The 14,776-nt window shown below is 45.2% G+C and overlaps 1 protein-coding gene across 13 annotated transcripts in view; it reads right to left on the bottom strand.

Annotated features, from left to right (window-relative positions):
* The window catches only part of KIF1A (kinesin family member 1A), a 297,735-nt gene that overhangs the window by 199,912 nt on the left and 83,047 nt on the right, over window positions 1–14,776 (bottom strand). For all 13 annotated transcript variants that reach the window (XM_063915795.1, XM_063915782.1, XM_063915783.1 and 10 more), the window contains exons 2-3: window positions 12,992–13,100; window positions 965–1,041 (exon numbers count right to left, since the gene is read on the bottom strand). In XM_063915795.1, coding sequence (XP_063771865.1) covers window positions 965–1,041; window positions 12,992–13,097 — 183 coding nt within the window. In that variant the 5' untranslated portion in view covers window positions 13,098–13,100. The remainder of the gene's footprint in view (window positions 1–964; window positions 1,042–12,991; window positions 13,101–14,776) is intronic.

Genomic DNA, 14,776 nt, shown 5'->3' with positions numbered 1-14,776 from the left:
CTTGCCATCCTCTATTTATTGGTCCATACCATCTTCTATTGGTCCTAATTATCCTCTGACTATTGGTTCTTACCATTCTATTACTAATTATAGGTCCTTACCGTCCTTTGACTGTTTATAGGTCCTTACAATCCTTTGACTATTGGTCCTTACAGACCGCTGACTCAGGGCCGGTTCTAGCCCTTCTTGCGCCCCGGGCGGGAAATAGGGGTGTGGCTTCATACAGGGGGCGTGGTCAGTTACGCCCCCTGTAAAGTAGAGCAGCACCGCTGAAATACTGAGCGGTGCGCGATGACGTCATCGTGCACCGCACAGCAAAGGTCCTCTCCACAAAGGGAAACTAGACGCGTAGCATCTAGTTCCCTTCACAGAGGGACACAGCCGGGGGACACAGCGGGCAGCGGGGGGCACAGCAGTAGTGGATCTTGCCATGGTGCGGCGCCCCTGGCAAAAGTCCTGCTTGCCCGTGGCAAGAGCCGCCACTGCTCTGACTATAGGTCCTTACTGTTCTCTATTTATTGGTCCTCACTGTTCTCTGACTATTTATATGTTCTTAACATCTTCTGGCTATTGGTCCTTAACAACCTCTGACTATTGGTTCTTATAGTTCTCTATTTATCCGTCCTTACTGTCCTCTGACTATTTATCTGTATTTATAGTCCTCTATTTATTGGTCCTTACCATTCTCTAACTGTTGGTCCTTACCAACCTATGCCGTCTTCTGTATATTTAATGGTCATTAATGTCCTCTGACTATTTATGGGTCCTTACAGTCCTCTGACTATTTATGGGTCCTTACCATCCACTAATTACTTATGGATCCTTACCGTTCTCAGTGCTACAGTGCTATTTATCCGTCCTTACTGTCCTCTGACTATTTATCAGTCTGCCTTTAAAGAAGAATTATTGATCTTTTTGTTTACAATTATTTTGTACTGAAGTATATGCTGTTGATGCTACTCACCGAAGTATGAGACCAGTATGAGTAGTCAAAACTGAAGCTCTTCGGAGTTTCCTTTGGCTGCTTGGGGTTGAGAATCGCTGTAAAAACATAAATAAATACAACATGAGTACCATAGTCAAAGTAAAATCAAACACACAATAGTAGATGCTACCACCACTTAATCAGAGATGACACATGATCATAGAGTTGATGACAGGAGCTTTGAGATGACCTAGATGTCACTGGTCATTACTTGCTGCTCATATAGAAATGATGTATGTAATTCCCTGGTTTAGTGTGACTTACATAGCCGTATCATAGTCCACAATATAACAACTATAGCAAGTAGGGAAAAATAATGTCACTGTTTCAAAGCAAATAATAACTTACACATGGCTGGTTTTATACACATATACAGTAAAAGTAATTTATAACAGTGTCAAACATGCAGATGCCCTTTTGTAGGTGTGTGATACAAAATGTCGACATTCAGAACGTAGCCATGGTCTGAGTGTCAGCAATCAGAATGTCGAAGCAGATGTTATGCAACATTGTCATAATTTGATAGCCCTACCCCTACCGCTAACCCTACAGCTAATCGCAGCCTAATCAAAACCCTAAATGTACTATAATTCTACAATAACACTGTGAGTGTTGACATGTTTACTGGCGCCATTATGTCTGGGCCGACATTCTGAGTGTCCCTATCTTACCCTACAGACCCCGAAGAGATGGATCAGCGCTGCAGATCTCACTTGCATGCTCTCTGTGGGACAGTCTGACTGCCCTCAGGTAGATGTGCTCATTCCAGCGGCTCCGCTCAGTAATGAACTGTGCCCGATGGAATGCACAGTTTCCATGCTATGTAGGGGTCCGCTGTGTTGGGATCGTGCTGCAATACAGGTGTTGGTGCCGTCCAGTGGCGTAAGTTTGTCCCAGTTGCCCGGAGGCAAGAAAAATATTGGAGCCCTCCCTATATATCATCCGTGAGCCAATAAGATGCCGTTTTGAGATCCGAGTAAAACCGAACCCGCTCGTCTCTAATTCTAACAGTATATGAAGCTACTACAAAACTGTTGCAACTAGGCAGATCTATGTAGGGGTCCAACCACACACTACATAGACCTGCTCAGTCACTCACAATGCTGATTATTTCTCTGACAATTACTTTGCAAGTGTCATATCCAGGATTAGAACCCACAACCTTTTACACTGAAAGCATGCACCTTACTGATGGAGAGATATCTGCTCTTGCATAGGAAGTATGAGAATTCTAACTACAGTATATGAAGTTACTTGTAATCGTCAGAGAAATAACTTCATATAGTTAGAATTGTCCTGTTTCCTTTATATGAGCAAAATAACTTCATCAGTAAGGTATCTGCTTCCAGTCTATCTATAATAAAGAGGGTGTGATTTGTAAGGTGCAGTGACTAGTGGGGAAGTCGGCTACGGAAGAGATACCGGCTGCTGTCAATTAACTTAATTGATTAATGTTGCTGAACACACGGAACAGGAGGAGAGGTGCCCCCTTCAAAGCAGGAGCCCGGCGGCAGCTGACTCCGTTGCCTCCCAGAGTTCTGCCTCTGGTGCCGTCACTACAGTGGCTCCCTCCGCTGTGCCTGGGTCCTGCTGCCAGACAGGTGGAAGTGCCGTAACTGTCGCTGCTCCTTTCAACAGTGCTGCCCCTCGGTGGCACCAAGCAGTACTAGCACAGATAAGGGCATGGTACTGTGTGCAGTATACATAATAACACTGTAATCAGAGTATATCAGATCACTGTAATGGACTGGGCATAATTATTATTAATATTTTTACCAGGCAGGTAGTTGTGTGACTTGTAGTGCTGCTACCTGTGGGTATAACTTGGTGCATAGTGTACACCAAGTTATACTCACATGTAGCTGCATCACACGTCACACAGCAACCTGCCTGATAATAATAATTCCCCTTCCATTACAATGATCTGATATACTCAGTTCTGTTCTAAAAAGGATTGCCTTCTATAGTTGTTTAATATTAATTTTTGAAATGTTTATTAATTATGTTGGGATAGGGCCAACAGATGTTCCTAATTGCTCCTTGATTCTAAAGGTATATAAAGTTTGTTAGTTAGACACTGAATATATGCTCCTGAGGAAGCTGGCACCCATCAGACCAGTGAAATGCGTTGAGCTTCTCCTGTAGGACCACAAGTATCAGCACCCCCATCCACCTCCTGGCGATATTTGGACTCACTTGCATGCATCAGATCCCACTTGATATAAGTCATCTACAGACCCGGACTTATCCCCATCTGCCATATGGTTTCTACTGCAAGAGACACCTAGGGGATGTTTATCCGGAAACAAAGTCTGGTAATAACTTTACATCAAAACGAACTTGTGAACACATGTGGATCAGTGTCCTAGCCAGGGATTGTGGACATTACATTAATTGATTTATTATTGAGGAATAAGAGAAAAAAAGTTTTCCCTCTTTTATGAATGTGTATTAACAAAATTAAATACTTGGATTTTATATTGGTCTAGCGATCTATCATGTTTTGATTTACAGCCGGCTCCAGTACTTATTCTTTCTTCTTGATATACTCGGTTCTGTCCTAGTCTGTTTGTGTGTTGCATAGGCCATAGTGTGCACCAAGTTATAGCCACATATAGCAGCACCATAAGTCACACAGCAACCTGCCTGCCTAAAATAATGCCCCTCCGAATACAGTGTTATTATGTACACTCTACACAGCACTGCATCATCCTTCTCTGTACTAGTACTGCTTGCCGCCGAGGAGCAGCACTGTTGAAAGAAGTATGAGTAGTTAGAGCTCAGGACAACACTGCAGCGCTGGGCATGGTGCTGTGCGGCAGCAGCAAGTGACGTGGGAACGGCCGGTGCATCACAGCGTAATGACGTCAGCATCATCACACCGGGACTGGACCAAGTGAGAATGTAACGGGGGAAGGGGTGTTTGCGGCTTGATGATTAATTAAAGTTAATTGGCATTATGGTGTGTGGCATAATGTGTAATAAGCATTACGGTGTGTGGCATAATGTGTAATAAGCATTATAGAGTGTGGCATAATGTTTAATAAGCATTATGGTGTGTGGCAAAATGTGTAATGGGCATTAGAGTGTGTGGCATAATGTGACCATGCCCCTATTGTCATGTAGCCACTCCCCTAGTTTTGTGTGACCACGCCTGCTAATGACACGTGACCACGCCCATTTATACCATCAGTACCACTAAGAAAAAAGTTTTTTAAATTACCGTATATACTCGAGTATAAGCCGAGTTTTTCAGCACATTTTTTGTGCTGAAAAAGCTCCCCCTCGGCTTATACTCGAGTGATGCTCCCGGGAGTCATGTGCAGGAGCAGAGCGCAGGGAGAAGCCATTTGAGGAGGAGGAGGAGGAGGGAGGGAGGGGGACTCGGGAGCCGCAGCAGCGCACTGTAATTGGTGCATCCACCAGTGACGCTGCTGCAGCCATCCTTCTCCCTCTCCATGCTCGCTAAAGCACCGCCGCGCTGACCGCCTCCTCAACCGCTGCGTTCCGTCCCAAGGCCGGCCACCGCTGCCCGCACCGCCTGCCGCTGCCTGTACTCCCGTGCCCCGTCATCATTGATGGTGAGTAGAGACGGGCTACGGGCTGGAGCGCGGGTGTGTCAGTGGGGGGGGGGGGTTGTCGTGGGGTAGTTGGGGGCTGGGCATATCTGGCACTATGAGGGCATACGGTATCTGGCACTGTGGGGGCATATGTAGCACTGTGGGGGCATATCTGGCAGTATGAGGGCATATGTGGCACTGTGGGGGATTATCTGGCAGTATGAGGGCATATGTGGCACTGTGGGGGATTATCTGGCAGTATGAGGGCATATGTGGCACTGTGGGGGATTATCTGACAGTATGAGGGCATATGCGGCACTGTGGGGGCATATCTGGCACTATGAAGGCATATCTGGCACTGTGGGGGATTATCTGGCAGTATGAGGGCATATCTGGCACTGTGGGGGCATATCTGACACTGTGGGGGATTATCTGGCAGTATGAGGGCATATGTGGCACTGTGGGGGAATATGTGTATCTGGCAATGTGGGGGCATATCTGGCACTATGAGGGCAAATATCTAGCACCATGGGGGCATATTTAGCACTGTGGGGGTATATCTGGCACTGGGGGGCATATCTGGCCGTATGAGGGCTGTGTACGGCTAGAGCTGCATTTCCCACCCTAGGCTTATACTCGAGTCAATAAGTTTTCCCAGTTTTTTTGGGGAAAAGTAGGTGCCTCGGCTTATATTCGGGTCGACTTATACTCGAGTATATACGGTAATAGTGTTTTTTATGCTGCAGAAATAGAAAAGTCTAAATAACTGAGGTCTGTGAACTTCTCCGCTAATACAAAATATGTGACTAAGGGGCAGATTTAACAAGTTATATTTTTGTTATCACTTGTTACAAATGTTAAATGTTGCTCCAGCTCTAAGCTCCTAACTGTCATGTGTTTGAAAACTGACAGGAGCTTATTGGTTGGAGCACAATTTAACATATGTAGCGAGCGATAACAAGAATATCACTCATTGTGAAATCTGCCCCTAAGGGTTGGTGTTTTACTCATCATGAAGGAAGTTGTAAACTACTGTACTGTCTCTTCTAGGTGCTGCTAGCGGTAAGCTGTCATATTCACCAACCCATTTCCCCCAGAAAACTTTATAAGGAAATGTTAATTTTCACCATGAAATGACAACACAATAGGGGAAACCAGAAATACTGTATGTATTTTTAACATGTAGAAAAAAAAAGTATTTAAATTTACCGTAATTTCGACGCAAGTCCCTGGTATTAATCTATATTTATAGGTATGATTTTCAGGATACTTTAAGGCACGTGAATGAAATCTTATAGGCCCTACACACTGGACGATATGAGTGAAAGATATGTGTGTGTGGAGCCTAGACGGCACTGGTTCTCAGACCTGCAAGGCCTATCGTCAGACTGTCCACGTCTACTTCCACAACGCCCAGACCTCCTCGTTCAGGGCCCCTGTGTTTACCAGGACCTAGCCCGGCTATCTTTGACGGCGTGGCTGTTGAAGCTTCCGTCTTGAGGGGTCATTAAAACTATGTTGCGGGCCCGGAAACCGGCTTCTGCTCGGATTTATCATAGGGTCTGGCATTCCTACTTTGTTTGATGCGCATCTAACAATTATGACGCTTCCAAGTTTAGTACAGCCAAACTTTTGGCTTTTCTGCAGCAAGGCCTAGATTTAGGCCTGCGTTTGGCCTCCCTCAAGGTTCATATTTCTGCCTTGTTGGTGTGGTTTCAGAGAAAAATTGCGACTTTGCCTAATGTTCATACTTTCACTCAGGGTGTGTTGCATATCCAATCTCCCTATGTCCCGCCTGTGGCTCCTTGGGACTTGGTGGTTTTGGAGGCGTTGCAGGAGCCTCCATTTGAACCCCTTGGTTCAGCCGACCTTAAGTGGCTTTCCCTTAAGGTGGTGTTCTTGCTGGCTATTGCCTCTGCTAGAAGAGTGTTGGATCTGGGTGCCTTGTCTTGTAGTTCCCCATATCTGATTTTTCACCGTCACCGGGCGGTTCTTAGGACTCGTCCCGGATATTTACCTAAGGTGGTTTCTTCGTTCCACCTTAATCAGGAGATTGTGGTTCCGGCCTTTGTCTCTCCTGATTTGTCTCCCAAAGAGAGGTCTTTGGATGTGGTACGGGCTCTCCGTATCTATGTGAAGAGAACTGCTTCTATTCGAAAAGCTGATTCTCTCTTTCTTTTGTTTGGATTTCACAAACGTGGCTGGCCTGCTCACAAGCAGACCCTGGCCAGATGGATTAGAATGGTGATTGCACATGCTTATGTGAGGGCTGGTCTGTCAGCTCCTGCTCACATCACGGCCCATTCTATTTGGTCTGTTGGACCTTCTTGGGCGGCCCAACGTGGTGCAACCCTTGATCAATTGTGCAAGGCAGCTACGTGGTCCTCAGGGAACACGTTCATAAGGTTCTATGCCTTCGATACTGCCGCTTCCCAGGATGCTTCCTTTGGACGCCGGGTTCTTGTGCCCGCTACAGTGCGTCCCCTCCCATAAGGAACTGCTTTAGGACATCCCCATTGTCCAATCCTTGTGGAGCCCAGTGTACCCCGCAGCAGAAAACGAGTTTTATGGTAAGAACTTACCTTTGTTAAAACTCTTTCTGCGAGGTACACTGGGCTCCACAAGGCGCCCACCCTGACGCACTTAGCTTCTTCGGGTTGGTATGGCATTAGCCGCTGACACTTCTCTTGTCGTGAGAGTATGGTTGGTGTATGTGGCTACTAACCGTTGTCATCTCTTTTCCTGCTACTGCATTGGGCTGGTTAACTAAAAACTGAGCTCCTGTGCAGGGAGGCGGGGTTATAGAGGAGGCGGCGCTGTGCATTCTGGGAACAGTCAAAGCTTTGAGCCTGTTGGTGCCTCGGATCAAGATCCTACTCTACAGCCCCGCGCTCGTTCATCGCTGGTGCCCCGTCGCTTGTGCATGCAGGCAAATATGGACGATCTCGTCCATATTGGCCAGCACTGCTATGGGGCCGGGTGACGGGGGCCCCCCGTCACTGCCTCCCCGCCGCCGGGTCGGCCGTATCCGCCGTCGGGCAGCTCGGCGGCGGATCGCACAATGTGTAGGGCCCATAAGTTTATTTAACAGCAGCTGTATTCATTATGATGTAACACCCTCTAGGGGCATAGTGATATAATAATAGCCCTTTCAGTACTAAATGCCGTTGCCTATTACAGACACGGCATGCCTGAGACCCTGGGAGGGTTTTGAGGGGAAAGGGGTGTGGCACAAGAGCAGGACATGAAGAGGGGTGTGGCCAAGCTGGAAACATCACCTAGAGGCGGATTGAAACCTAGTCTATAAAGGTAGAGACCTCTTGAAGCTGGGGAGTAGGGAGGGCATGGCCATGGCGAGTGCCAGGATGCCCATCTAATGCCCAAGGAGTAAGACGAATAGAGAGGCCTCAAAACACAGAGAAATACTAGGGACTGAGAAGCTTGCAGTGAGAATAGCCCAGTTAGATCTCGACCATGCAGCACCTAGGACAGGGTGGTATACCTCCCAACTGTCCTGATTTTAGCACACCCTCAAAATGATGGAAACAGGGGTCACGCATCGAGGCCGCTCTCCCTCCACCTGAGGCCCCACCCCTCCACCCCAGGCCCTGACCCTTTTTGGCCTCGGGTGGAGGCGCACTAGGTACTGCATTCCTACCTTCAGAAGTTGGGAGATATGGGGTGGGGGGAGGGGGGGCGGGGTTGTGTCACTGTTGAAGCAAGAGAGGAGCGGGCTGCCACTGAGAGTACACTGCTAAGAGTGTCAGGGCTGTAAACGTACAAGTCTATATACTGCAGCCCCATGTGCAGGTGTGCGGATACATAGAGAGGCAGATATGTGTGTGACTCCCTCTGTATTGCTGGCCCCTAGGGAGCAGAGAGAGGCAGACTGGGTGTGAATCATTCAGCACAATGTCTGCAGAGAGGCAGAATGTTCTTTGTCACCAGTCAGGAATAATACACTTGCGTAGGGTGTGTCCTCCATTAAAGCTGAGGTGAGAGCTGCTGGAGAGCAGTGAGAAATGTGCTGGAGAACTAGTGGCACCAGCCAGCGAAGGGCCTGGTGGACCTGTATGTTTTTAAATTCAAACTGTGTTTTTGTACGTGTACTTTAAGACTGTGGTGGTGAAGAAGATGGAGTGTAATGTACTGTCTATGCAATCGGACTTGCCAACTGTTTAAACTGGAGGGAGAGCAGAAGCTTGATGTTTCCATATACGTGTCCTGTAAAGCATACTGCCCAACTGTCCCGCTTTCCTGAGACTGTCCCTCTGTCCCACCCACGGGCCGCAGTGTCCTGCAGTGTGTGTGTGTGTGTGGGGGGGGGGGCAGTTGGGGCGATCACACACCGCTGCTCTGCTACGCCAGCAGCAGTGTTTGCTAGATGATCAGTGGGTAAAAACACAATGCGAGGACAGTCTCTGGGGTCAGGCCCCCAGAGCGATGAAACGGGGGATGTTGCGAGTCCACGCACCAATATCCATGAGACCACGCCCCTTTTCAGTGTCCCGCTACCCTGCCATCCGATGTTGGGAGCTATGTTTAAAGTCATGTGCAAGAGGAGAGAACTAAAGACGTATAATAGAAGGTCTGGTGCCCAAATCATTTCAGCATGACCTATTGCTGCATAATCTATACCTACTGTATGTCTATATGTGTGACTATTATAAAGCCAGCATGGCCAGGGAACCCCATCTCAGGTATAAGCCACACCCTAGAAAGAGGAGAACTGGAGGTGTATCACTGCCACATGCACCTTCACTACAGTGAACACTGAAGGGGGCTTACAGTGACAATCTGGAATTTATACTGTAAAATGTTGAATTAGTTATAGAAAATGCATTGTGAAGGGTTGAACAGAACAGAAATTCCCAGATCATTGCCCTTTAACCATATAATATCCAGATTGTTCAGTTTAGAGGAAATCTTACCCATAGGTAGATGTGAATGAAGATATAATAAATGTCACCCAGATCAAGAAAAACAAACAACTGGTTTTATAAATAGATTCTTTTGTAGTATACTAAAATACCACCTACAGGTTCTAATACAAAAGTACACAACCCATGGACAAGTGCCAGCACATGCTGCCAGTTACACAATGCCCAGGTTGCCAATTCTATTACCCTGCAGCTCAATCTTGCTCTTTCCATGAGCTGATCAGAGATGATAGTGAATGGAATTTCATTCTGTGCTCATACAGTAGATGCCAGTGATTGCCCTCCAATCACCTCCCCTTCTCAACAGTGGGGGATTATGTGGGCACAGAGACTGCCTTTGTTCTTTCAGGAAAACAGTGCTCCATCAGCATGTCCCGATTTATGACAAATCCCAGTGACACCAGAAAGACACAAAGCAGTGGTGTCAAAAGAACGAACCAAGAGACACAGGAAAATAGAAAAGTCATATCATTGAGACACAATTTCACATCACCAGAAAATGGGGACAGGCAAAAGCCTACAAATCCCAGAATGCACTTGGGTCCTTTCAGACACGTATTCCCTGTAGAGGTTTCTATGGAAGCAAAACAGTCGCCAAAGTACAAAACTCATTTATTATAGATAAGAGGTTGTCACATGACCATAATCAGAATTAAACAGACAGCAGACATCAGTTACCTTTCTAGGGTGATGAGAATAATACAGCAACTAACTAAACTGGTTACCATGTTGTCACATAACAGTTTGGCAATATATGATTATTTTATTCAAAGTTACGTGATTGTAGCAAATATGCTGTTAAGTGACAATCACTATTATTCATATAATTAACAAGCAATAACATTCCGCAGCATTTTACAATTGGAGGGGTGTGTGTGTGTGGGGGACAGTGAAAAATTAGAGTGGGTATTACCCAAAAGAGAAGGAAATGAAAGGGCTTCGCTGGCAAGCTTATCAACTATAAGAAAATAGGTTGTACATGAGTTTAAATACATTGGGTGGAATTCAATTGTTTTCAGCGCCGTCAGCCAGTAGAACTATTCAACAGAACTATTCCCAACAGAACTATTCAATTGTTTCTCCATTAACTATTCCCAACAGAACTATTCAATTGTTTCTCCATTATCAGTTGCCGGTGGCCGCATTTCAGCTAGCTACCCCCTGAGGTGGCGAGCTGAAATGTGCAAAAAGTGACTATTTGCATTGCGTCCAATACTTTTGTCGGGTTTAGCTGCTTTACGCGGTTAAACCTGACCTCTCTGGTCATGATACAGGTGATAAAAAAGAACAGTTGAATATCGCCACCCCAGTCTCCCGTCACTTTAGACGGAAGATCTGATGCGATAAACAATTGAATTCCGCCCTATGGGGGATATCCAATCAGACCCAAAAAGTTTTTTGGGGGGTTTCGTGATTTTTTTCTTACGTCGATTTCTTTTTTCGAGTTAGCTAGCTAGTCCGCTAAAAAGTCACGGATCTATGTGTTTTCGCGTCCGCAAACGGGAAAACAGTGCATGCTTATCACAGATATGGCAGGCCAAACAAAATCCCTGACAAGCGCAGGCATCGGGGCTAATTCCTGGGCAGGTAAATTAGCCATGGTAAATTACCACAGGCAATTGGATACCGCCCTATAGGTTACACTACATACTGCAAGATTACAATGGGAACTGCACAGAGAGGTGATAATAGGTGGTTTGGAAATATGATTGGATAAAGTTTGGAGGCAAAAGGTTAAGAGGTTCTAAAACAATGAATGGGAGGTAATAATGAGTGTGGATGAAGCAGATTGCATGAGCGGTTGTTTTTATTCTAATCTACAGAAATAGAAGTGTCAGGTAAGTAGCTCCTGTTGGCTACTAAAACGAATAATAGCTCAATTTCTGGAAGATAACTGATATTATAATAACGGCGATAAATAACACAAGTCAGCACAGATTGTAATGATCCAGAGTACTGTAGGTACATTTGTTAGAGTAAAGGGGATACTGAAACTCAAAAGTGCTTATTTGTTTTCAAGAGAAGTGCTCTAGACAGGAAATGGGAGAGGGCAATGGACTAATCCCTGTGGTACTCCAACTGATAGCGGAAGTGTACAGAAAGTGGCTCTAGAAGTACTTCCCATATGGATGTATAGTAATAAAATTACAAGTGACTGATGCAACATAATGAAATGAGTGATGTGTCCAAGGGCAAACATGAGACATTTATAGGAACGGTTCCACCTTGCTTTCACATTCTCTGTGTAGACTCCTGCAGCATACTGTATGTTCCTAACCTTTGTCAGGGAGTCACCTCTGTGATGTATGGCAGAATGAACAGTACTGACTAATGTTACATTTAGGTGAGAGGTGAATTGGTCTAGCAATAGAAATGTCAAGAGGTGAGTGAGTCAGTTCTGAGAGAAGACTTGGCATGAGGGGGATTAGGCCAGGTCCAGGTTAAGAATGGTGTGGATGGGACTACAGCTGCAGGCCTCCACGTAAAAATAAGCCCATCATCATGACAATACGATAATGACCAGCCATCCACATGGCGGACATAGTATTACAATTTTATTTATATTTTCTTCACAAAATGCTGTACATTGTCTACTTTTACGTATTTTGGGTGACATTGGTCAGATAACATATGGAGGAGTATTGGTTAGCACTACTGTATCTCAGCACTGGAGTAATGAGCTCAGTCCCTGACCACTGCACTATCGGCGTGGAGTATGAATGTTCTCCCTGGGTTTGTATGGGTTTCCTTGGGTACTCCAGTTTCCTCCCACACTCTAAAAACATACTGGTAGGTAACTGGCTTGTGTCAAAAAAAATGAACTCTAGAGTTTGTGTGTACATGTGGTAGGGAATATGGATTGTAAATGTTAATGGGTCAGAGGCTGATATCAATAAATACTCTCTGCAAACAGCTGTGTAACACTGTATGAAAAGTATTGTATGTAATAAGAAATACCTTCTCGCACTCATGATTAATTTAAACTAAGAAATAAATTGGACAGCATGGTGGCAGTGGTTAGTATTGTTGACTCACAGCCCTTAGGTAATGCATTAAATTCCCGACCAGAAACCTGTCTATGTGGTGTTTATATGTTTTCCCCATATTTGTATTGATTTTTTTCTTCACACTCCACAAACACACACTGGTACTGGTAGGTTAATTGGTTACTGGCAATAAATATAATGCTACTGCAGATATACAGTAAACACCCATTGGGTTTGAACATTTAACGGTTTGTAAATGATCTTTTCAGGATTTTGACATTGGAGTGATTCCAGAAACCTACAGTATCAATCCTTTCTCCACTGCCTGCGGTTTCAGCCTAATGCTTCTACAGTGAGGTGATCATAGCATTACAGGGAAACAGGAAAGAGATAAGTGCCCTATCATTGGCTCTGTGAGCTGTTGTAGTAGTGTTGGCTGTTCGCACTCAGACGGTAACTGTAAAATGATGAGTAACTGTGTGACACAAGGTGACAGTAACAGATATGACAATTACTTACTGGTTGTGTTTCCAGACATCTGGATGATGCATTTTGAATCTTTTCCAATTTCACGTGAGTTGAATGGCCGCACTCGGACTGCGACCTTCACCGATGCTCCCGCCATTTCCTGTAACATAAAACAGCTTGTGTTGAGTTATGGCTAGATGTATAACGGATCGTGAGCTTGCTGCTTCATTTCCAGCTAGTGTGGGTATCCTGCCTGAGGACGCCAGGCAGGATTGATACAAAAATATGTTTTTCTCATTTTTATTAAAAAATTAGACTTGGGGGGAACACACAGGGTTATCTGGTGGCAGCAGAAATGGATAAAATGGATAAAATATTTAACATCATGCATATTTAATGCTTTAATATTAAGACATGAAATTTCCCAGCACACAGAAGATAGCAATCTTTTTTTTTCCCCAACCTAGCATCTTGCATTATATTCCATTGCTGTAATTATGAGAGGGCTGAACAGAGCTTCAGTGGTGGTGGTGTGGGGGGGACAGACTTATACATACTCTCATATCTGTCTATACAGATTTATTACATATCATAGCAATACTTTCTTTTTTTTATCATTATTCTTACAACACAATTAAAATTTCTAAGCCTTTCAATTTACTCAAAGATTAAATATGCTCAATATGTCCGGAATAACAGATTGAAGAAAAAAACCTGTAAACAGAGACGACAATAGGAATAGGTATGAATTTAGGTTTTATTTATTTAACAGCACAAAAGGACGGCAGCGTCTACAGACTAAATATAGAACCATATAGCAGACAAACTGTAAAGCGACACAATGGAATATAATAGGAACCTGTCTTAGAGCATTAATAATCACATGACATCAGTAGCATACAATTTGGAATGAAAAGCTGGTAGAACTACTTTGTGGTGGGGGTTTTCAGATTTACATCATTTTACTACACTTGTCTATATGGCTAATTCCAAAGCCAACCAAAGGGGGATTTTCTGGCTGCTGGAACTCATAAAGCTATCAGTGATGCCAGTCATCGGTTGGTTTGTGGCAGGGCGAGGATGAATCCTTCCCGGGCCAACCTCTTTACACACACACAGTTACGCAGTACCTAGAGGTGTGAGAGTCTGCTTTGACCACATCTACTGCCTGCCAAACCTGTCTATGTCCCTGGGGAGAGCCCTACGTGGGTTTGTGCAAGTGATAGCTAGCTTCTCATTCTTTTCTATCATACAACCCCGATGTCCATATTACAATGCCCTCTCAGGTTTTTCCAAAACCTGCTGCGATCCCCCCATTCCCATCATCAGCCCCCATAAGTTTCTATGGGGCATGCGATGCTACCAGGTTTACCAACTTCCACAATGCAAAGGTTGGCCTCCACAGGAGCCCGCTGTAGCCTATGGACTACACATCACAATCGTAGCTGGTGGAGGGCAATGGCCGTAGCACAAACGTGGTCAGCGGGACTGCACATAAACAGGAGCTCTGGCAGCACTCAGAACACATTGCAGGGACAGGCGCTTTTCAGAGTCCCTATTCCTTCGGGCGCTCAATGATATATAGCATCGGTATAATCGCATATTGCAGTGCAATTCTAGGAGCTAATATCCCATCCAGATCACTTTAAATATGCGATGCCGCCGCAGTGACAGGGGCGCTATGTGCCACTGCTCATATCGGCACTGCTCTCTAAAAGATAGCTGGTCGATATGCGCAGGCAATGTATGATCAGTCAGCAGTGCTGACCGTTCCGACACCTGCAGCTGTCGATTTCAACAGCTCATTCACCACAGCAGGGACAGAGTTGTCCCTGG

The sequence above is a fragment of the Pseudophryne corroboree genome, chromosome 4 (genome assembly GCF_028390025.1).
Source record: "Pseudophryne corroboree isolate aPseCor3 chromosome 4, aPseCor3.hap2, whole genome shotgun sequence".
NCBI classification, from domain to species: domain Eukaryota; kingdom Metazoa; phylum Chordata; class Amphibia; order Anura; family Myobatrachidae; genus Pseudophryne; species Pseudophryne corroboree.
This window is presented reverse-complemented; position numbering and strand designations above follow the sequence as displayed.